The sequence below is a fragment of the Dissoconium aciculare genome, assembly GCF_010015565.1.
Source record: "Dissoconium aciculare CBS 342.82 unplaced genomic scaffold K489scaffold_5, whole genome shotgun sequence".
Taxonomy (NCBI): Eukaryota; Fungi; Ascomycota; class Dothideomycetes; order Mycosphaerellales; family Dissoconiaceae; genus Dissoconium; species Dissoconium aciculare.
The window spans coordinates 453,848-477,218 of NW_022984955.1; the positions used below are offsets into that span (position 1 = coordinate 453,848).

Genomic DNA, 23,371 nt, shown 5'->3' on the forward strand with positions numbered 1-23,371 from the left:
CTTCCATCTCCCACCACTCTATCCAGTCCAGTGGTCTGTTCGTTGTACTACTGTACTGCTGTAATTCGATCTCAATTATTACAGATCCTCTTTCTTTTGCCTTTGAATGGCTCTTGTTTCTCTCCGGAGCAGTGGAACATTGGGAATTGAAAGATTTGCATTGCTGTGAATCAAAGACAAGCAGCGCCTCCTCTCCACCACATTACGCGTCGCGTGGAGTTGCATCACACACTCGTTTTCGAAAAACTGGTACCACATTCACCCGCCGTCTTACCATCCACTACTTGGCCGCCGTATTGTCTTCCACTTCCGACCTTCCAAGTTCTCTCATCACCGGCGCCACGTCTGCTTGTCACCTGCTGGTCATTCATTCGCTCGAAGCGTTTCTTCTGTTCGGATTCATCCACGTTACGCTGCTCGTTGCAATACCACATTCGCTCAGCAGTCTCGGCTTTCTGTCATCGCGGGACGCGTTGTACAATACCCGCATCCTTTGATCGCGCCGACAGCAACGGCTTTCTGCAGTCACACTCGCTTTTGTCTGCTCGAAATTACCACATCGCTTCGATTGCAGCGTAGGAAGCAGCTTTCTCCCGAGCAGACTGACTCGCCCTTGCCAGCGCCCCTCAGAGGGTTGCCGCCATAATAGTAATACCGCCCATCATGGCGTTCCGAATGTCGACGTACTCGAATGCTTCGGCAGGTCCTCGAACAAACACCATGCAGCAGGCCTCTTCGCAGCAGGTCTCCACCACTACACTCCTGAACGCGCTACACAGCGCATACACCTCTGGCACAGCCTATCCACTCGAGTCCAGCACCAGCTTGGTCGTCAATACATGGCTCACTGGCACTTCAGCTGGGATTGATGGTCGGTATGGCGGCACTGTCGATGTTGAGCTCGCACGGAGGGCCTGGGAGCACGCCAGACGAAGAGCAGAAGATGGATGCATAATTCTCGGGTAGGTCGAAATGCATATCGGCCGTGAAGAACAACCCAATACTGACTTTCTCGCTTGAAGCTCCCTACACCACTCGACACCTTCGCTTTTTGCCGCATTTGTTTCTGCCTTGCCACTTTCTCTGCCAGGCACCTACTACACTGCTCTCAATGCTTTACGACCATTCCTCCACTGTGTCACGCCCTTTAACCCTGCCTTCCCACGATTCTCTGCTTTTGCAGGTGTCTTCTCTCTCACCCTCACAGGCGACGTGAACGGCGCCACACTCAGTCTCTCCACCTCTGGCATTGATACCAAGGCAGGCCTTTTGGATGTTCCTGCTGAGCCAGGCTACAGAGCCTTTGATGTTTTCTACTATCTTCTCGAATCACAATCAGAGCAAGAGCGAGAATACCTGGGTCTGAAATCGGCACACGAATACTCCTTGCTTCGCAAATCGGAAACATATGGCACTCCGGCCTACCTCCCGACTGCCGATGATGCGGCTGCCGCGGAAGACTTCCGAGAGTCGCTCAAGGCTATCGGAATCAAAGGAAAATCGCTCCGCAGCTTACTTGCTGTACTCGCTGCTATCCTGCGCCTTGGTGATGCCCTGGGATTCTTCGTAGACCAGGAGGAGCTCGAAGCCACTTGCGACGAAGTAAGCGAGCTTTTAGATCTCGAGCCGGAAGTTCTCGCGCAGAAGTGTGCCACTGAAGAGCGAGAAGTACTTATCGCAGCCCTGTACGAAGCAGTGGTTGATTGGGTCCTTCTGCAAGCCAACGACGCTATCCGGCATGATATCCGTACTGGTAGATCTTTAGGCTCCGGCACCGACAGCGATGCTGGTGCTGCTACTCCGCCCAGCAGCCACGAGGAGGAAGACAGTGTCAGCATCACCGTGGTGGAAATTCCTGCCCAAAACCTGGGAAAAGCCACGACTTTGAAGACTGTCTTCGACGACAGTGTTGGTATCAATGCAGAGATGAAGGCGGATGGCGTTCCGGTGGCGCCCGCTGGGTCGTCAGTGCTTCGCGAAATGAAGGAAGCAATCTCGGCGAGCGGTCCGGATCTTGGAATTTCAAGCGGTCCCCTAGGACACGAGCACGAGTCTGCTTTGGATCGACGACAAGGTTTACTTGAGAAGATCGGAGCGGAGGCGGATGGCGAGAGCTTTCTGCATCGCATCCTCTATCCCATCTCTGGTGAAGGTATCGTGCTTGGTAAGCACGCGCGAGTGTCTCTTCCTGCAACCTTGGCCAGCAGTCGTGTATGGTTCCAGCTCTGCCTGCACCCAAGTGATGAGGCTCCAGCTCAATTTGCCAATCTTTCTCCGCAAAGTTCCCCGTGGTCCGCGGGATCAGTCTCCAGCCAGATTCGCTCGTGGAGGTTGCCCGAGTGGGCTAACTTTCGCAACAAGCAATTAGATTTCACTGCAGACTTCGATTACGATGAGTTTGCAGATCGCTATCGACCGCTTGGTTGCATGGATGGCCGCGATGGCATCGAAGCATGGGTCACCGGGCGTGGCTGGAGCAATGGTGAAGTTATCCTCGGAACAGAAAGACTTTGGTTGCGTGAGATCGCCTGGTGGGAGGCCGAGAGCATGCTCGATATGAAGCCTGCAGGCGAGATGACGAGTGGAAGCTTACTCGGCGGTCCTTTCGCCACACCTGGGATGGAAAGCACTTACTCCCTCAACGCACCCGCAGGCACCGAAGCAGGCTACTTTGACGAAAGCAAAGACAATTTACTCCTCGGCGACCGCGCAAGTCGCATGGCTCCCAGCCGCCTGGGTGCACGCTCTCTAGCACCGACAATGGCCAACACTGTACGGAGCGTCAGCGGTGGCGACTATGGTCTTGGAAGGAAGGGCGACGACAAACGCAACTTCATCTCCTACGATGGCGAGGTGGATGGCGAATTCACGGAAGGCAAGGAAGTAATCGTGGAGAAGACAACATTCGGCCGTCGCGTGTGGGTAGCAGTCGTTTGGGCGCTGACCTTCTGGATCCCTTCGCCATTGCTCAAATACGTCGGCCGTATGAAGCGACCCGATGTTCGCATGGCCTGGCGAGAAAAGCTTGTGCTGGTCTTTTTGATTGCTCTTTTGAACGCGCTCGTCGTGTTTTACATCATTGAGTTCGGTCGCCTACTATGTCCAAACTTCGACAAAGCCTGGAGCCCAGCCGAGGTCGGTTACCACAATACTGACACCGACTACTGGGTTTCGTACCGTGGCAGTGTCTACGACCTCAGCAAATTCTGGCGTTTGCAGCATTCGGACACCAACATCGAGACCAATGCTCAAAACATGAAACCGTTTGCCGGCACCGACGTGTCTGGGTATATCGTGCCACCTCTTTTCATCGCCTGTCCTGGTTATGTCTCTCACGACTCTTACATCAAGCTCACGCCCAACGCCACGTTGGAGTATCTCTCGATCGCCAACCACGATTCTGGAAACAACACGCTCTTCCGCACCTCCGCCCTACTGCGCGAAGACTGGTACCCGAATGTCTTCTTGCCCAAGATGAAGGAATTCTTCAAAGGAAAACTCGTCTACGAACAAAACGTTGTCCATGACCAAGGTGTCAATGATAACCACCCATGGGTGATCATCAACGGAAAGATCTACGATCTCACAGATTACTTCAACACCCTGAAGTTGATGAACAATCTAGCCCAGTATGCATTCTTACCCGACGATGTCAAAAATCTGATCCAGTCCAACCCTGGTCTCGACATCACGGACGATTGGAACAACAAACTGAACCAAACCACTCGGATCAACGCCTTGAACTGCCTCAACAATGTCTTCTACGTGGGAGATGTTGATTTTCGCAAGACCGCTCGGTGTCAAGTCCAGAATTATATCCTGCTTGGCTTCACTATCCTTATTTGCGCTGTTATCGGCATCAAATTTTTGGCAGCCCTGCAATTGGGTTCTAAGCGACGTCCGGCTCAGCAGGATAAATTCGTCATCTGTCAAGTCCCTGCATACACTGAGGGTGAAGACTCCCTGCGAAAGGGCCTCGACTCGCTTACAGCACTGGCTTACGACAACAAGCGAAAGCTCATCTGTGTCATTTGTGACGGCATGATTGTTGGTGGCGGTAACGATCGCCCAACCCCTAAGATCGTCCTCGACATCCTCGGCGTGGACCCCAAGACGGATCCGCCAGCCCTTCCATTCAAATCAATTGGTGTGGGTAGCGAACAACTCAACTACGGCAAGGTCTATTCTGGACTCTACGAGTACGAAGGCAATGTCGTCCCCTACATCGTGGTGGTCAAGGTTGGCAAAGAGACAGAGCAGACCAAGTCCAAGCCCGGTAACCGTGGTAAGCGTGATTCCCAGATCATGCTTATGAGCTTCTTGAACCGCGTGCACCACCGATCTCCTATGAGCCCACTGGAGCTTGAAATGTTCCACCAAATCAACAACATCATCGGAGTGGACCCAGAACTTTACGAATACCTCTTCATGGTCGATGCCGATACCAAAGTCAAAGAAGACTCTTTGAACCGTCTTGTTGCTGCATGCGCGAACGACGCCGGCATCGCAGGTATTTGTGGTGAAACTTCACTTGAAAATGAAGAGGGCAGTTGGTGGACCATGATTCAGGTTTATGAATACTACATCTCGCACAACTTGGCCAAAGCATTCGAAAGTTTGTTCGGCAGTGTCACCTGTTTGCCTGGATGGTATGTACCGGATCCCGTTTTCTCTCTGACGTTCATTGCTAACGTCACATTTTAGTTTCACCATGTACCGACTTCGCACCGCTGACAAGGGTCGTCCTTTGATCATCTCCGACAAGCTCATCGAAGCCTACGCCGACAACAACATCGACACTCTGCACAAGAAGAACTTGCTGTCTCTAGGTGAAGATCGTTACCTCACGACTCTCATGATCAAGTACTTCCCACAGATGTCCTACAAGTATCTCCCAGATGCATACGCCCTCACTGAAGCACCCTCCACCTGGAGTGTGTTGCTGTCTCAGCGTCGTCGATGGATTAACTCCACCATCCACAACTTGGCGGAAATGATCTGGATCGACCACTGCGGTTTCTGTTTGTTCAGTATGCGCTTCGTCGTCATCCTCGATCTCTTCGGTACTCTGATCTTGCCCGCCACGCTTGCGTACTTGGTATACCTGATCTACACTGTGGCATCACACACCGGTCCACTGCCATTGATCTCCTTGATCATGATAGGTGCTGTGTATGGTCTGCAGGCGATCATTTTCATCGTCAAGAGACAGTGGCAGCACATTGGTTGGATGATCATTTACATTATGGCCTACCCGATCTGGTCATTGATTCTTCCGGTTTACTCGTTCTGGAAGCAAGACGATTTCTCATGGGGTAACACTCGTATCGTCATCGGCGAGAAAGGTGACAAACAGCTTGTGGCCGTTGATGATGAGGGCTTCAACCCTCGATCTATCCCGCTTCAACGCTGGGACGACTATGCCCTCGTCAACAATCTTCCCGGACGTCGTGGTATTCCACAAGAGAAAGACGGCTTCATGGAGATGTATGCCGATGCCCCAGGTCCAGGCTATGAGATGGATGATATGCACTCGGTGTACTCGTCAGGTCACCCGGCGTCAACCATCCTTACCGGCTTCCCTACACAAAATCAAGCTTTCCGCCCACCACAATCGCCTGGACCATACAATGCGATGCAGCCAGCTAACCGCCAATCGACTCTCTCTCACCTGTCTCGTTACACAGACAACCCGGCTGTAGCAACGGACCAACAGCTCCGTGGCTCACGAGTAATGTCTTCCGGCAACCTCAGTGAACACTTCGCAGGCACCACTCCCCGCAACCGATCGGTCGACAACCTCCTCCAAGCCGGCGCCCAAACCCCTCCCGTGTACGGAGGGCACCAAAGCATGACCTTCAACCGCTCGAGCAGCGCCCTCGGCCTCCAGGGCTTCCAGACCCAGGGCCCCACCAACGAGGCCATCACCCTCGCCATCCGCGAATGCCTGGCCGAGGTCGACCTCGATAATGTGACCAAGAAACAACTCAAGGCGCTCACGGAGCAGAAACTGCAGTGCCAGTTGGGCCCCGAAAAGCAGCGCTTCTTCGACCTCCAGATCGACGCCGAGTTGGCGAATACGTTTTAGATAGATTTTCTGTCCTGATGTGGCCTTGTATGTTTTATTCTTTCACCTTCTTTTCATCCTTTTTGGACATTTTGTTCCAAACGGCCACGGGAAAAATCTCTCTCTGTTCATTCTATTGCGATCTTTGCTCGGCCGCCCTGCAAAGATCCTCTTGTTTCTGTGTCCCTCTCTCTATCTGGTTCGAAATCTTTCACAAAGGTGGTGTATGGAGTACATACTATCTGTCGTTTTTTATATTGCTCTTCTGATTCTAATGAAACAAATGACAATTACTGGAATGAGATCGATCGATACCTTGATACGATGTGAATTCCGAACCTGATATGTTTTCTCCAAACTCCTTTTCGGTGTTCCAGGCGCTCTGTCATCACCAGCACCAAGTCGGGCAGCGCACGGACCACACGTGGACACATCTTGACATCAAATGCCTGAAGTGTTTGTCGAGTAAGATCAACTGTACTTGAGACTACAACAAGATGTTTCAGCATCTTCGTGTATGCATGGCCGCGACACATCGACCTTGAAAAGTCCGATCGTGGATGTCTTGAAAACCGACCATGTCGTTCTCTTTTCGCGCTCGCGGCAAGGGAATGTGTCTAATCTTTCAATTCAAGGCGACTTCCTGATCACAATATGCGCTGGCGCTTCGAGGTCTGAAAACGCTTTGCTTCTATTTTTTCTCGATGCCGCGCGACGACGTGTATTGAGTAACTCCCATGTTTCATTTGTGAGATTCCAACCCGCGGCGCGTATATGTCCTTTGATGATCACATTCGATGTCTCCGCGAGGACACATAAGTAGTCAATGATGGCGCGATTAGGAAGATCAATTCAACAACAACAAACCTCAATTTTGAAAACTCCATCTACTCCGATATCGATCTGCGATCATGTCGTTCCCCCTTTCGCTCAAATCCGTCGCCTTGGGTGCTATTCTTGCCATCACCGCATCAGCTGGACTGATCAAAAAGGCAGAGTCCGTCCCTGCGCATGTCTGTTCTACACAGACCATCAGCAAGGGGGATGACTGGACACATCTGGCGAGCAGATGTGGCATTACCCCGGAACGTCTCCAGATCTTGAATCCACTGACGAACCCTACCAAGCTCCTCCTCGACCATTGGGTCTGCTGCAGTGAAGGCACTCTGCCAGACCACAGCTATATGACCGATCCAACAGGGACATGCAAGACCCAGACCGTCAGCAAGGGAGACACATGCGAGAAGCTCGCCGGCCGATGTGGCCTTGAGTCAACACAGCAATTCCGTGCTTTCAACCCGTACATCACCGAGCAGTGCAGTAATCTCTCCGTCGGACAGCTGGTCTGTTGCAATCCTGGGAAGCTGCCGCAGATCAGCATCGAGGCAAACCTGGACGGAACTTGCAGGCCCACGACCGTTGCTCCGGGAGAAACCTGCGAGGCGCTGGCGAAGAAATGTGGACTTGCGTCGCTCGATCAATTCCTCGGTCTCAAGCAGCCGAATTTGAAGTGCGAGAGTCTTGCCGCGGGACAGCAGGTCTGCTGCTCGAAGGGAAACCTATCTCCTTCGCCTGGTTCTGCCCCAAATTCGCACAATGCTCCTCCGCCTGATCCTGCCGCCGGCTCGCACAACGCTCCTTCGCCAGATTCTGCCTCCAACTCGCACAATAGTCCTGATCAAGGCGATCGTCCAAATAAAAACTACAAGGGACAGACCTGTGAGCAGTAAGTTCTCTGCAAGCGATCGATTAGAATCTAGTCTTGCCGTGTGTATTGCCCTCTACACTCATACTCTCACTGACCACGCTCAACACAGAACTCTTGCCAGGGCTGGCGATGACTGTAGTGCAATTGAAAAGGCATTCCACATGGACCCAGGCTCGTTGGACACAATAAACCAGGATTATGAAAATAAGAACCATCCTCTAACACCTTCCTGGAAGGGATGCAACAATATCGTACAAGGGCAACTCATCTGTCTGACCATCTCATGTTACTCATTTGAGAGTTGCACTAAATAGGCTGCAGGAGAATGTTCGGTGTATCGTGTTTCAGGCGCCCATCGAAAATAAGACGAAGAATCGGCTCTCTGGTTGAACGAAAAAGATGTGCCTCTCATCAGTCGCATACCGTGGCACACATGTATCCCCAAGCCAATTGTTTCTGGATATGAGATAACCCTCCATGATTATTGCTCGGCGCCACCATGTATGCTCCAGACAAGTGCCTCTTTTTCACACAGCGCCATGATGCCCTCGAGACCTCTTGCAAGACCATCCCACACAATCCGACCAGAAGCGGAGGTGGATCTCCGGGCGATGCTGCATGGTACCATTTTGGAAATTCGGGTACGCGAAGTCGCGGAAGTTGCAGGACCCATCAGAGCTTGCAAAGGTACCGACGGGTGTATCTTCATGGCAGATAGCAGGCCGAATTTGATCTGCCTACAACACGCTTTTGATCCATCAACAACACAGGCTGGTATACTGTTGTGCATAGACGTTGAAGCTATAGTAGCTTCCGCAATATATATAAGATACACAAGTTATTCAAGGCTCGAGGCTGTTTCATTTTAAGCAAGCAGCTTTAATTGAGAACACGCGGATTCCATCGGAAACACGTAGAGTTTACACGTGGATTTCATCGCAGATACGTGGGTTTTGTGAAAATCATAATTTCGTACGAAAAGCAAGCTTTAGTCTAGAGCGGGAGCTATTGTAGCTTTAATGTCTTCTGACATCAATCCACAACAGGGTAGTAGACATGGTCGTGGACATATCGAAAGCAGGCCGAGTCATTCGCACAAACTTCGAAATACGGGAACTTTTAGGTTCATGCGACTTTCTTCCGCGACGCGTGCAGTCTTGAATGTATAGTGATCAACATATCACATCCAGAGCGCCATTGCGATAGTCAGACCAGCGATGAGAAGCGAGGATCGGCCAGAAAGTGTCGAGGCCGCGCTGAGATTGTATGGCGCGAAGGATTCGCATTTTCCTTTGCTGCCTTGGATGTAGGGGTAGGCGTCGTCGAGCGAGAAGCTGCGAAAACCACCGGGAGAACTTTGACAACGTCCACCCTCCGCGGTCTGGCAGGAAAGAGAGAAGTATGGTTTGGCATCGAGGCAATTGCGGCCTTCGAAGACCCTCACCTCCCGCCCTCCATTCATACCCTCACCGACACCGGTGATATTCGTCGACTTGATCCAGACGCCGGTGTAGTTCAAGTTCGACTGGTAGAGCTCTCGCCCGGCGAGGGTGTAGTTCACACCCGAGAATGGAGGTGGAAGGTCGTTGCTGGGGCTCCCAGACTTCCTTCCAGTATCGTTTCCTTGAGTGAAGAGCTCGTCGATGTTGAAGCAGACGTTATCGACGTTGTAGCTTGGAGTCGTGAAGGAGATGGATGATGCAGGTTGACCTCCCCCGTTTGCGCAATTCCCATTGGCTCCGAAGAACGCGATGGTCAAATTGTTCCTGATGCCAAATAAGCCATTGCCATTACAACATCACTATTTGAATGGCCTTACCCAACGTAGTTGCCGAAGGAGTTGACATCGCTGTTGCCTTGAGCAAGAGCATACAGTTTCTGATGGGATAAACCGCAAGAAGGGATGATAAGACCTGGAACTTCATGTTTGGGTCTGCAAGTCTTTTGCGATCGCCGAGGAGCTGTGTTGACGGATGCGAAATGATCACTGTCACGAAAAGCGGTCGACTTGAGATCTTGGGATGGTGAATTACGCGAAGAGGAGATAGTCGTGCGTTTGAGAAGACGGAAAATCAAGGGAAATAATTTGAAGAGAAGTAGCCGCTCGTTATTTAACACGCCAGAGGGGAATCTCGATCCACACGCTCCCTGAGCGATGGAATTTGTCCGAGCGTCGTTGGGACATGATATCACTGATAATTTCAACATGAGATGACGATGTGTATGCCTATCACTGCTTGTTGATCGGGCTCGCTGATGCTTGGTATGGCATCGAATGTGACGTTGAATCACCAACATCTGCAGGATGTCCAGCTGTGCCGCCTTCATCGCTCCAGCTGTGCCGTCGTCGTCACCTTGTGTACGGTCTGTGCGCCAAAGATCTGCATGACATTGCTGCTGCTTGGCTCTTGGCTCTGCGAGAAGGCGCCGAGCCAAGACAGACCGTGTCGAGATAGTCCGAAAAGGCAGGCTGTGTCATGCCCTGATAGGTCAGAATCTGCCGCTTCTCGGAAAGTGTGGTGTAGAGACCTATCCTACTTCCGCTTCCCGAGCCTTGGGCGCGCCTTCGAAGCATATCGGAATGCTTGGATTGGGGTAGGCGACCGTAGTTTTCCGCCGCTCTCGCTCCATTCAATTCTGGCCCCATATGACGCGCTGGTGATCCACCAGCAACGTGTGACGGCAGGGAGAATGCGATTTGCGAATTTCCTGACAGCTCGAGGCAGAATATCTAAGCTTTACACGCGCTTCCAATGACCATGCCATGGCCAACAACATGGCCCACAACATCATCTCGAATGTCTGTCAACATCAAGGGAATTATCTTGGCTGAAGATACCTCTCTCCGTACGCTTCACTAATGGAGGGTCGCATTAGCATCACGCGCGCTGGAGACGCCGAAGCGAAGCTGATACAGGTATCGGTCAATTCGGACGGGGTGCCCCGACGGCTTGACTAGTATGAGTGATGAGAATACTCTTTACGCTTTACTCTTCGGATACGTGTTTATCTTATCTTTTAAGGGATACATCGGGAATAGTTGAATAGCCAATAGGTAAGCATCGCAATCCTGTTCTTTTCAATGTAAAAAGGTGAAACTATGGTATGGCTCGTCACAAAAATTAATCGATGCCTGTAGGTCATTCGGGCGTGTTGCCAATTCAGCACTCTGCTAAACATGGCTTCAGTACTTGTCATCACAACAATCGATGAGGACCCTTCGATTTAAGCGAACTTAATTGCATGAATTTCTGCCGGAAGCGTCAACGTGTATCCACTCCATACGTTCAGGCGATGCATGTGCTGTGTGCGGCACGATCCTTACATCTTGTTGGCCAACCTCATCGCCACGTTTGTTGGACATAAGACTTTCAGAAGACATGCCCGCCTTTTCGTAACAAGTTGAGCTTTTATGCCATCGAACCTACTATGTCATTGGAATTCCGATTTATGATTCGATCAACTGTTAGTGGAGCCCAAGACAGACTCTTGGGCAGACGCTTGTTTGTAGATCATTGTGAGACCTCATTCGCCATTATATAGTACAGTACACGAGTAAGCACTATTCAAATTCGATCTCGCACGAAAAGAGTGTCTCCGACAAACCTAAGAGTCGCAACTAAATGTGAGATCAATATCGATGACGCGACAAAACAGACCGGTCGATCACTGTTCGCCTGTAACACGGGGTCTCAACTTGACTCATCAATGCTGGACTCTTTTGTTGTTTCAAGTCAAGATGCCATGTGTCCAAATACGCCAGACAACTTGTAAGAAAGCTATCAGCCAGGTTCCTGTAGTGTGGTGGATGCACTCCGTAGAACCATGTCAACATCCCGCGCCACGGAGAGCCTGCTTTGCAGACTCAAGCGCTTTCATATGCTCCGGTACCCTATCAGAATTGAGAGTTAGCCTTGTGACATGCTGTAGGCCATTGTAGAGTATCTCAGCAGCATCGGAAACATACCCTTTGATCGCTGCGAATCGTCTCAGGGCATCGTCCAGCTGTTCTTCCGTGCGAAATGCAAGCGCCTTCTCAGAGCTGAAAACATCATAGCTCTTCGCCACATTCGCTGTGTTAGGGCCTTTCTCAGATATCTGATCTTGTTCGAGGCCAAGAAATTCTGCAAGCGTCGAGAGACGCTTACCCCCGGAGGTTTTGGTCTCCTTTCCTTTAACTATCTCCATGTCTTTGAGACGCAATTCATAGTTCACACGCGCAGTATCTTTTCCGAACGGGACGATCTTCGTGAGCTCGTCATAGGCCTTGATACGAGCGTCCCTTGCGGTTCTTGCGTCACGACTGGCTTGATCTTCGTGTTCCTGTCCGCCAATCTTTTCGGCGTCTGCGTCTGCTTTCGCAGCGGCTTGACGATCCGACTCCCTCTGTTCACGGTTCGCCTCCAAATAGTCTGCGCCTTGGGAGATTGGGTTGCCAGCTCGAGCGAGGCAGTCGTAAAAGTCTCCAACACCAGGCATGAGCCGTTCAACATCGATGTTGCCATTGATGGTTCCGCCCTTGAAGCCATTGATACGCCCTATCATGTCATTCAAATTTCTTGCTGTTTGGTCGGTAAACTTGAATGGTGTAGCATTCGAATGTCTGGGACGGCCCTCGAATATTGACACGGTCGGCCGGCCCGTCCTCTCGTTCGGAGATTGCTCCCAAACGTACGATAGAAATTCATCGAAACTGCAACGACCATGGACACCACGACATCCCGGCGCGATGGTCGGTGCGACTCCGAGATATCCCTCGGCCAGATAGCTGGAGTAGTATAGGATCCTGTCGAGATGTCAAAGGAAAATCCCAACTGAAGAGACTTAGCCTATATACCTCTCTGTCGAGCCTCTCTCCGCTGTCGCGAGTCCTTGTATGACCAATTGGGAGAGACACAGAAGTACCGGAATGGCAAAATACCTCATGTTTTCCAACCAGGCCTGCCCCTTGAGTTTCCAGTGAGTGAGACGTGTGCTGCATGCGAAAGAATCGGTAAAAGGGTGATGGCCTACTCAACGGCAAGGATGAGACTTTCACCGGCGTAATGTATAATTTTGACTTTAGAATATCTTGATTCTCGCTGATATGACCTACTCTTATATGCAAGACAGCGATGAGATGAGCGGAGAGTTTGTTTCACGGTACTTGGCTGCTCGAAAGGGAACGATTGCCCTTCTCACTACTAGCAGTTTTGAGCAGCACAGTAGCTTCGCAAATGAACGACTAATCATTCCGCACGATAGCTGCCTCGAAACATCTTCGGAGATTTGCGCAGACATTTCTGCCGTCCTGAAGTGGTTGAGTGAGGATTCTGGTTGGCTACTTCCTCCCGTTCAGATGCGCGCGAAAGAGTGTTGGGCCGCCGGTGTTGTGGTAAGCGCTGAAGGAAGCATCAAAATGCCGAAACACTGATTCAGAACATTTCCCGCGTTGGCTAGAGGGCGATGCTGCGAGCTCAAGTGGCGCCAACAGTCGGCTTTTCAGGCATGATTCTGGCCGTTGATGTTGCATGCACGCGCGGAAGCGTCTGACACCGAGGCCTAAACCCTCAAGGGCCACCGACGCCGGCAGGAACACGCGACGGCGCGAAATCGGGGCTTCCATTTGGCTGGAATGGCCCGAAGGTCTTGCCGGCATGCAAGGGCGGGACTGCCCCTTGACGCGTGCGGGGCCGCCTCTGAGTGGTGGACGTCCCCTGCAATTACTTGCGGGAAAACTTGTGACGGGAAACGCTGCAACCAGCCTCTCATCTCGAAGCCTCGCTCTTGAATACGTTCGCGCTTCAGTATCGCGAATTGCAATCCGGCGTTGACTGCTAGATGCCGGTCCTCCCCCGGGCGGCACGATGTGGTGGCACAGAGCTTCGAAACTGTCCGGCTCCCACCATGGGGCTTCTGATACTGCGGCACGGGCCCCTGCAATCACTTTGTTGTGATCTTGCTGCAGAAGACACTCACGATCTCGCCGGGAGTCAGAGCAACGTACCGATGAAGGCAACCTGCAACGGGTGCTCCAACATACACCATACCCGAGCCCGTCAAGATGCATTTCGACGTCAAAGTGGGCACATATATATACATCTCTCAATACAGACACCCAGCCCGCATCAAGCACACCCCCTTCTTTCGGATCTCGCACTCCCAATTTACCACTGAATCATTTTCCTGACGGCTCGGAAGTCCATGTGGTCCTTCATATGCCTGTGCCTCTTGGCCACTAACGTGCTCGCTGTTGGACATCGGTCATCGAGGTTGTTCGTCAGAAATGATTGCCCGACGCAGACTGTGAATGCCGGGGACGGTTGCAGCTCGCTTGCTCGAAAGTGCGGCATATCCGATCAAGATTTCTTGCGATACAATTCGAACTCGAACTTGTGCTCGTCTTTGCAGCCTGGTCAACTGGTGTGCTGCGGGCAAGGCACTACACCCGATAACAGCCCGAAGGCCAACCTCGACGGCACATGTCGAACTCAGACTGTAGCCTCCGGTGATGGCTGCAGTTCAATGGTATCAAAATGCAAGATCACAGCGCAGCAATTCACTCAATATAATTCAGACGCGAAGCTCTGTTCTACTTTAGCTGCTGGACAGCGAGTGTGTTGTTCTCCGGGAACGCTGCCTGACATCCGACCTAAGCCGAACCTTGACGGGTCATGTTCCAGGTATGTCGCTGACATTGCACGCGAGGCATAGTGGAGTGTTCTTCTGATCACTCGTGGCGCCGGATCATCTTTCCCGGATCATGACTGACGATCTTACTTCGTAGCTACGTTGTTCAGAATGGCGATACATGCTCCGCAATTGCCGCAGCTCACGGCTTGGTGTTGACAGACCTCGACAAGTTCAACGACAAGACTACTTGGGGTTGGTCGGGGTGTGACCAGCTCGGAGCGCAACAAGCTATTTGTCTTAGTCAAGGCTCCCCTCCAATGCCCCAACCTCTCAGCAATGCTGTCTGTGGTCCACTTGTTCTTGGATCGAAGCCTCCGTCCCCGGGATCGAGCCTTGCAGACCTCAATCCCTGCCCACTCAATGCGTGCTGCACCCATTGGGGTCAATGCGGTATCACGCCTGAATTCTGTACCCCTGCGACTGGACCCCGTGGTAACCCGGGCACGGCTCCTAGTCATCAAAACGCTTGCATCAGCAACTGTGGCACTAGTATCGCAAACAATGCTGCGGGACCGAAATCTGCGACTACAATCGGATATTACGAATCCTGGAACAGTGCAAGACCGTGTCTCAACATGCGAGTTTCGTCGATTGATACCGACAGGTACACGCATATCCATTGGGCCTTTGCAACTGTTGATGATAGCTTTGACGTTGCGATCAACGATAGCTCTAATCAGTGGGCTGATTTCACTAAGCTCCAGGGAAGTAGGAAAATAATCAGCTGTGAGTATCGCTCCGAAAGTTCCCGCGACTCTAGATCTCACTGACATCGCTTAGTTGGTGGTTGGGGATTCTCCACAGAGCCGGAGACTTACGACAAATTACGTCAAGCAATGAGCCCTGCCCATGTGAACGTTTTCGCGAGAAACATTGTGAATTTTATTAGCAAGAACAATCTCGATGGTGTCGATATTGACTGGGAGGTGAGTGATCTCCAGCCGTCGTAGGATCACGTCTTACTGAATGGTTGCAGTACCCTGGTGCCCCAGATATCCCAGGCATTCCGCCAGGCCTGCCCTCCGATGGTCCAAACTATCTTGCGTTCTTGAGGACACTCAGATATATCCTGCCCCGGGACAAATCTATTTCCATCGCGGCTCCAGCATCGTATTGGTACTTGAAACAATTCTTGATCGCGGAGATGTCTGAGACGCTAGACTACCTAGTCTACATGACATATGATTTACACGGACAGTGGGATTACAACAACAAATGGAGCCAAGATGGCTGTCAGTCCGGCAGTTGTTTAAGAAGCCATGTCAATCTTACCGAGACCAACTTCGCATTGGCCATGATCACGAAGGCTGGCGTGCCGTCGAGCAAGATCGTCGTCGGTCTGTCGTCCTACGGCCGATCTTTCCGGATGAGCGATCCAAACTGTGCAGGGGCCGATTGCACATTCCAAGGTCCTGAGTCTACTGCTATCGCGGGCGATTGTACCGGAACTCCTGGCTATATATCGAATGCTGAGCTTCTGTCACTTCAAGACGGTGAGAAACGAGAACTCAATTAATTTATAATGTGCAGCTCTAACATCGGCTTAGATGATATAATCAAGTCGTATTATGATACTGATTCCAATTCCGACATCATGATCTACTACCAGGATCAATGGGTTGCATACATGACAGATACGACGAAAGCTAGTCGCACAGGATATTACAAAAGTCTGAACTTTGCTGGCACCGTCGATTGGGCCATCGATCTCCAAGACTTTTACGTGTCGGATGGAGATGGCGATGATGAAGAGAATCTACCACCAACCGATCCTCTTCCAAGCTGCGACGGACACTTCAACACCATTGAAGATTTGGATGCCGCTGCAGGATCTCTGCCTCAGAATTGCAAGGCTTTTTATACCCTTCAGACGCTCCACAATGTCCTGGACGACTCTATCAAGAAATACAAGGATCTGATGTAAGTGTTCTCGCAAATGATTCAGCATTCACCAGGACGCTGTAAAGAGAACATCTCTGACAGATATAGGAATGGCGGCTACGACGACAAATTCAAGACCTATGCTTCGTCCGTGGCGGACTCGGCTGGTAAAAGCATTCAAAATTTCATGGAAAAACACGGCAACGATTACTTCTCCTGCATCGTTACAGAGCCTACCTTGTGTTGTGCATCATGCAAAGATGAGGCCACAGGTTGGGGCGATCCTTGCGCCCGTTGTTTTACTGGCGACAAATGCAGGAGACAAAGCAACGGCGCCAGGCGCGATATGCAAGGCCGATCAGCTCTGGAAAGTGATTTCTCCAACGTCACGTCGAGCTTTGGTCCTAGCGACATCACTGTTGTCAACAGTGTCTTGTCCCAGCGCGGCGATGGTGGCCCGCCTAACTCAGTACCAAGTCTCAAGTACGTCAAAGTCGCTGAACCGTGCCCTCCCGACTATTCGCAGCGCGGCAAAAGTCAAAGCACCACGTGGGACCAGAGTGTTTCATGGACACTCCGAGGCGACCAGTCCGACAAGTTTTTCGCCGATCTTCTGGGAGACACTGGAATCCCGAAGAGCAAGATCAAATTTGGAACCAACAATCGTGTCAACAGTTGTCAGCCTTGGTTGCGCGAGAATGACGGAAATCTTTGTTGGAACTATGGCTATGACTTCAACTACCCGCAACCTAACGGCTATGGCGCTGGCGATGTTTCGAATCCGAAGGCCGTCGTACAAAAAGCTCTCGAATCGTCGAATAATATACAACAGCAACTCTCTAATGCGCTCACAAAGGTCAAGTTACAAGCTTATTACGCGGACGAGTGGGAGCTTGTCGATGCCGTGAGTATTCCCGTCTTGCTCATTGCCCATGCAATCGAAGAGATGAATCAAGTTGAAGAAATCGCCGACAAGATTGATGAACAAAAGAAGAAAGCACTTATTCTGGCGTTTATTGGTGCGATTCTATTCTTCATCCCCATCGCTGGAGAGGTTCTTGGCAGCGTGGTGGAGGTCGGCGACCTGGCGGCCATTCTGACGCTTGTTAGCGCGGCGGGAGATGTTGCAACGGGTGTGTACAGCATTGTCGATGATCCCCAGAATCCGCTGCTCGGTATCATGCAGATTGTCCTGGCGCCATTGGCTCTGGCAAATGTTGGTCAGGTGGCCAAGGCAGCGAGCATTCGTCGCGGAATGAGCGATGATGATATTCTCAAACTTGGGGGGAAACTCGCAGCAAGTATGAGCACGATCAAGAAGGTCGCTGCGGCGTGTAAAAGGTAGCCAACGGCAGTGGAGATTAGATTGTTCCGATACCGTTCATCACCATCATCTATTGCCTGTGTGCGACGAGCTCAACATAACGCTGCCGTGCGATTCGGTGCACATTGTCGAGGAAAACGTAATTCCATGTGACCTTCGTCAAGTAGCTGTAACCATGGTGTTCACAGGTTTGCGCTGGAACCAAGGTGTTCAAAGATTTGCTTGAGCGGTAAATTTACATTCAAAGTAGCAGCGTGCACCTGTGTCGAAGTCTTGATGCTATGTCCTGAAGTTGTTCATGCTGCATATGTCAACCACATCCCTTGTTATCTTCAGCCTTGGAGGCCGAGCGAGTTGAGTCACGTGTAAGCGCTGCACTGGCGAACACTGCTGGCACCCGCGTTGCTGACTGTGATTGGCCGACGCGCGTCCCGAACTCGAGCACCGCGCCTACAGACTCAATACCTAGGTACATACCTAGGTGGTCACCCAAAGTCGTCAGTCCATGCATATCGACTGGGCATACGACCCATGTGTAGCGCACTCAACATGATATGCCTGGCAATAATTGGTCTATCGCGGTGATGTGCACTGCGCGGCTGTGACTCACGCAGGCTGGTATGGGTAGGCCTAAAGATAGGCCGTCTCATCAATGAGCGACGTAGTTCACTGCGCTTCAAGTTGCTCGTCGTACCTCGATCGTCTCATTTTGGCCCGTAATGAAATGTGGACGCAGAACATGCTTTAAAGCTTCGGACCCGATCTTGCGCTCATAACTCGTCCTTTATCAGTCTTCAAAAGTTGACACTGGTTGAATGCACCGGGGCCCATATACGGGGCACCGACTTCACTTTCAAGATCTACAATGGACGCCGAATTGTGTGCCGAAGACTGCACAATGGCTCAGGACCCGTCCGGTTGGGACTCGCCTAGACCGAGTCCTGGAGTCTTGAAGTTCGGCGATGAGCCTTTGATTACCGAAGGGAATGATCCGAAACAGGTCAAATTGTTGCTGGAACAAGGATGCGTCATAACTCCATCAGCGATCCTTGCCGCTTGTTACCAATCTGAGTCCGACACTCTAATTCTACTCCTGGACCATGATTCTCCTGGGCCGAATGCCAGACCAGAAGCCAAGCTCATGGGTGCCTCACTCGCATGCAAGGACTTGCCGAGCTCTGACGTCGCTCTACTCCTGAGACGGAAAGACAGTCAGTACTATCCTCTTCACTTTGCTTCAATCGGCATGCGCAGTGAATTTAAGGAGGGTCATCGCGCGACAATGAACGTGCTACTTCGATACAAGCCTGACCTCTTCGCCGAATTTCTGCAGCCTCTCTGGTATGACGCGGATGATCGTCCGGGGGCATACATGAGTGACGTGGGTGAGCTGGTATGTGTTGAATCGGATTCAGATGACGAATGGTACGAGCTGTCCAGCGATGGCGAGATGCCCAAGATTGAGACCAAATACGCCGCTCGCTCCCTGTTCCACGTAATGCTCGAAGATGGAGCACTAGTGGAGCCTATCCTGAATTGCGACGGGCTTGATTTTGACGTGAATCGAAGAGATCCGCAAGGGCGTACTCTTATGCACTCCGTGTGCAGGAATGCTCTTGGCGCCGACGTGCATGCGGACGTTGAATCCTACGAAATACGGGAACCAATCGATGGAAGATTCATTGCAAATGAAGGTACCGGACCGTCATTGTTCGAAATCTTCCATCGACGAGGCGGCGACCTCCAAGCTCGCGATTACAGAGGAAAGAATGTATTACATCACCTGCTCGAAGCGCGTTCTCTTCGCTACGAAAGAGCGCAGCCGCCGTTCATCTATAACACCTTCAAATACATCTTACAACATCTTCCAGAACTTGTCAACAGCCCGGACAATCATGGCACATATCCACTCCACGCTGCGCTGAACAGAGTGCGCGAGATCACTTTCCCGACCGTGTGGCAGAAGTTCTCTCCTATTGAACAGGTTGTAAAAGACCTACTGGATGCTGGTGCCCGGCCGCTAGAGATTGACAGTCGCGGCAACACCGCCCTTCACTACCTGGCTGACAGCGGCCTCGGCGAGAGGACTGATCGCGAGCCGCGCCGAGCGCTTTTCCGGTTCTTCTGTGAAGCAGGTGTCGACGTTAACGCACGCAACCACAAGGGTCGGACAGCGATAGAACTCTTCCTCGACAACCACAAGGTAAATGAGGCCACTTTGGACGTGTTGATGTACCTCAAAGATGACAACGGCGGGCCAAGGGTTCAGATCGAAGACGATCTTCTTGAACTGTTCGAAGCAAGTGGAGCAAGATGGACAGACGTTGATCCGAAGGGACAGACTCTCCTACATTGGGTCGCGAGGCACAATCCGTGGTATGTGCGGTCGAGAGCATACTACCTGCTCAAGAGAGGTGTCGATCCGAGAGCGAAGGATAAGAAGGGGAGGACAGCTCAGGACGTGGCGGAGGCTGCAGGCAATAATACTGTGGCTGCGGTGCTGAGAGGATGGCTGGTGCGTACTGCTAAGAGCCAAATGGCAGACCAAGCGTGAATGGGGGATTTGTTCGCGTCATTGGTAGCTAGACGATTTCCTGATTGCAAACGCCTTTTGTTTGAAATCCACCTCCTTAATTTGTAAGATGCGGTCCTTCACGGGGACATACTACATCACGGCCTCGAGATCGACGTATTGGTTCGCACGCCATAGTCTCCAGGTATCCTGCTGCTCGAGATTGCCTAGGTGAAGACGCGCGTTCTGATTCGGGCCCAAAGTGTAAACGGAAAAGCTCCCTGCAATAAGCAGAAGGATGTCCGAGGATTTGTCCACGATCTTAGGATTCAAAGTAGAATGGTGTTTTGAAAGGTTGGCGAAGTCCACCACGAAGGTTTTGACCAGCAAGGTCACTTATCTATGGAGATTGAACTGAACGGCCAAAGTAGGCTCAATCTTTAGGAACTTGACAGCGGCCGTGCGCTGGCATCCAGGGCGGTTTCGGGCAACAAATGGCGATCTCGCGAGAAGTCACGTCATCGGAAATGAAAACATCAATGGCATCTCGCACGTACGAGTACTCGACTACATTTGTCGAGTAAGGCACTGATAGTTCACCGCGATATGTAAGCCTGCTCAACCACGATGATTGTCAACAACCCTGTCATGTGATCTCACCAATCTAGGTCAAATCGGACGGGCTACTCCGACAGCTTAATAGGAACGAGCTGACAATCGATCTTATCTTCTGTGTCCAGCGTGAATCCATCTATTTCATTTAACATGGAAGTCCGGCCGATACCAGTAATCTGGAATTTCCGTCTGGCTTGCGGCGATTGCAGGACGAAACTGACAGTGTCACGAATGGCATCCAGTGATACCGTGATTGAGAACCCGACGACGGTCACATGGAAATGAATGTTACGGTGGGCGGTGAATGCAGGCGTTGTCTGGTTGAGCGATTGAAGCCAAGTTGAGCTGCCCAGCAGCTGCGCTATCATGTGCAGTCCACGAGTATTATCCTGTGTCGTCGCTAGCTGAATTTGGACGAAGCTGAGGAAACGTGCGGCTTTGATTGATGGAAATTGCTTCCTGCTAGCCATCACTCGGCGACGCGCCCCACTGTCGAGAGAGAGAGCGACAGATCATTCCGCAAATAGAGTGTGGCTAAATTCCTCAGAGAGCCAGAGAGAGAGGGAGGGGGAAACGGACTGCTCCGGTCACCGCATTGCTCGCTACCCTCGCTCCGGCTATCTATCATTTACATATATTATATAACACCTATCGCCGCAACAACGACAACACATCCATCCGCAGAACACTCGCCTCCGATCTCTCGCGGGCGTGGCGCATTCCTCCTTCACGCGAGAATGTCATTTCCCAGCCGCCATTTCCATTTCGTTTGTCGTTGCTGCAACCGCAAGCGGAGATAGGCCGCTTACGGCCTTCCAAAGTCCGAAACCACGGCATCATCAATATCAAGCTGGCGCCGCTTCAGGCCACGGCAGGAGTATTTCTCCTCGCCATTCCCGCGCGCACTTCCTCTTGGATCTTTGCATCCATTCACAACAATCGCAAGGATCTCATCTACTGCACACCACAGACCTCTCTATCATCGATCTCAGCGGGACCCGGCGTATCGCACAGCTATTCCACCATGACTGCTCCGAATCGCCCAACTGGTCATCTGCCACCTCCGCCGCCTCCACGCAGCGATTCTGGCGATGATTCACAACAAGGTCGTGCCGCGGCGCCTGGTTCTTACTTCCCATTAGGCTACAAAGAGGCGTTCTCACAATGGTATACAAGTCTGGCACCTGCAGTGACTGAACATCGCGTGCTGTCATTTCTGCCACATCTGCAGAGAGCGCCAACACACATGCAGACCGGCGCGACGAGCGAAGCTGCGCCTGCAGAGGAGGATATGAGTGTCGATAAGTCTCGCGACAAGGAGGCGGCACCTGTACGGACGAGTGCTGCCAGCGATCCTTACGGACCGCGACAGATGCAGAGTCGAATGGTGGAGCTAAGTGGCAAGAACCGATTCCTCAATGAATTCAGCGTGGAAAGGATAGGTGAGGAGACGAAGAATAACCTGGTCATGTTGCATGGATATGGTGCTGGCTTGGGTTTCTTCTACAAAAATTTCGAAGGCTTGTCGAGGCGACCGAACTGGAAGCTTTACGCATTGGACATGCTTGGCATGGGCCGCAGCAGTAGGCCGCCGTTCCGGATCTTGTCCAAGAACAAGGAGGAACAGACGCGCGAGGCGGAGAGCTGGTTCGTGGATGCGCTCGAGGAATGGCGCGTCAAGCAAGGCATCGAGAAGTTCACGCTTCTGGGTCACAGTCTGGGAGGTTACCTCGCAGTGTGCTATGCGTTGAAGTACCCTGGTCATCTCAATAAGCTGATACTCGCATCTCCCGTTGGAATTCCGGAGGATCCTTATGCCGTGAGCGCCGATCTCCCTGATCCGACCGAAAGCACCCTCCAGAACGAACTCAAACCCTCTGCATCATCCTCACAACCCGCAACACCACGAAAGCCTTTACCAAAGTGGCTCCGTACTCTATGGGATGCAAACATCTCACCATTCTCCATCGTTCGTCTCTCGGGTCCATTTGGGCCTCGCCTTGTATCAGGCTGGACCGCTCGTCGCTTCGCTCATCTCCCAGCCGACGAAGCACAAGCGCTCCACGACTACAGCTACTCGCTCTTCCGGCAGCCCGGCAGCGGCGAGTACGCCCTCGCCTACATCCTCGCGCCCGGCGCCTTCGCCCGATCGCCACTCATCCGCCGCATCCAGGGCGTCGGGAGACAATACCTCGAAGCGCACCGACAAGCCACGCCCGACGCACCTCGTCCCGCCACGCCCGACACACAAACATCCTCCCAGCCCGCCCGGCCCCGCGAGACAGGTCTCCCGGTGGTCCTGATGTACGGTGAACACGACTGGATGGACGTCGAAGGCGGGTACGCCAGCGAGGAGAAACTCCAAGAAGCGCAGAAAGCCGCGCTGGTGAACGCCTCGCCCGCCGAACGCGCGCGGGAGAACGGCAGCGTCAAGGTCTCCATCATCCGCCGCGCGGGCCATCACGTCTACCTCGACGGCTGGGAGCAGTTCAACGATGAGATCGACCAGGAGATGCGGGATGTGGAGAAGCGACAGAGACGGTTGAGGGAGGTCGAGGAGAAAGAGGGTGCGGTGGCATCGAAGTGAAGAAT

At 52.1% G+C, this 23,371-nt stretch overlaps 8 protein-coding genes across 8 annotated transcripts; 5 read left to right on the forward strand and 3 right to left on the reverse strand.

Annotated features, from left to right (window-relative positions):
• Positions 1-144: 144 nt before the first annotated feature.
• K489DRAFT_195175 (uncharacterized protein) lies at positions 145-549 on the reverse strand. The gene has a single exon (XM_033599559.1). The coding sequence runs from the start codon at positions 432-434 to the stop codon at positions 225-227; it is 210 nt and encodes a 69-aa protein (XP_033460433.1). The 5' UTR covers positions 435-549; the 3' UTR covers positions 145-224.
• On the forward strand, positions 550-6,191 carry K489DRAFT_195218 (glycosyltransferase family 2 protein). Its single transcript, XM_033599560.1, has 4 exons — positions 550-962; positions 1,023-4,649; positions 4,705-5,684; positions 5,742-6,191. Exons 1-4 carry the CDS (start codon positions 664-666, stop codon positions 6,086-6,088), a joined length of 5,253 nt encoding a protein of 1,750 aa, XP_033460434.1. The 5' UTR covers positions 550-663; the 3' UTR covers positions 6,089-6,191.
• A 642-nt stretch (positions 6,192-6,833) lies between these two features.
• Positions 6,834-8,184, forward strand: K489DRAFT_195222 (uncharacterized protein). The gene is made up of 2 exons (XM_033599561.1): positions 6,834-7,793; positions 7,885-8,184. Exons 1-2 carry the CDS (start codon positions 6,979-6,981, stop codon positions 8,087-8,089), a joined length of 1,020 nt encoding a protein of 339 aa, XP_033460435.1. The 5' UTR covers positions 6,834-6,978; the 3' UTR covers positions 8,090-8,184.
• Positions 8,185-8,755: 571 nt separating this feature from the next.
• On the reverse strand, positions 8,756-10,034 carry K489DRAFT_379396 (uncharacterized protein). Its single transcript, XM_033604634.1, has 2 exons — positions 9,595-10,034; positions 8,756-9,541 (listed from the first exon to the last, which is right to left on the reverse strand). Exons 1-2 carry the CDS (start codon positions 9,981-9,983, stop codon positions 8,956-8,958), a joined length of 975 nt encoding a protein of 324 aa, XP_033460436.1. The 5' UTR covers positions 9,984-10,034; the 3' UTR covers positions 8,756-8,955.
• A 1,271-nt stretch (positions 10,035-11,305) lies between these two features.
• K489DRAFT_430826 (uncharacterized protein) lies at positions 11,306-12,701 on the reverse strand (the record flags this gene model as incomplete). Its single annotated transcript, XM_033608423.1, has 3 exons — positions 11,306-11,667; positions 11,743-12,561; positions 12,613-12,701. The coding sequence occupies 3 exons, from the start codon at positions 12,699-12,701 to the stop codon at positions 11,604-11,606; spliced, it is 972 nt and encodes a 323-aa protein (XP_033460437.1). The 3' UTR covers positions 11,306-11,603.
• An 841-nt stretch (positions 12,702-13,542) lies between these two features.
• Positions 13,543-17,934, forward strand: K489DRAFT_430827 (glycoside hydrolase family 18 protein). Its single transcript, XM_033608424.1, has 6 exons — positions 13,543-14,437; positions 14,542-15,173; positions 15,228-15,373; positions 15,424-15,940; positions 15,995-16,367; positions 16,437-17,934. The coding sequence occupies exons 1-6, from the start codon at positions 13,959-13,961 to the stop codon at positions 17,671-17,673; spliced, it is 3,384 nt and encodes a 1,127-aa protein (XP_033460438.1). The 5' UTR covers positions 13,543-13,958; the 3' UTR covers positions 17,674-17,934.
• A 261-nt stretch (positions 17,935-18,195) lies between these two features.
• Positions 18,196-20,270, forward strand: K489DRAFT_379398 (ankyrin). Its single transcript, XM_033604635.1, has one exon. It carries the CDS (start codon positions 18,518-18,520, stop codon positions 20,204-20,206), a length of 1,689 nt encoding a protein of 562 aa, XP_033460439.1. The 5' UTR covers positions 18,196-18,517; the 3' UTR covers positions 20,207-20,270.
• Positions 20,271-21,803: 1,533 nt separating this feature from the next.
• K489DRAFT_369773 (alpha/beta-hydrolase) lies at positions 21,804-23,366 on the forward strand (the record flags this gene model as incomplete). Its single annotated transcript, XM_033603072.1, has 1 exon — positions 21,804-23,366. The coding sequence occupies one exon, from the start codon at positions 21,804-21,806 to the stop codon at positions 23,364-23,366; it is 1,563 nt and encodes a 520-aa protein (XP_033460440.1).
• Positions 23,367-23,371: the final 5 nt, after the last annotated feature.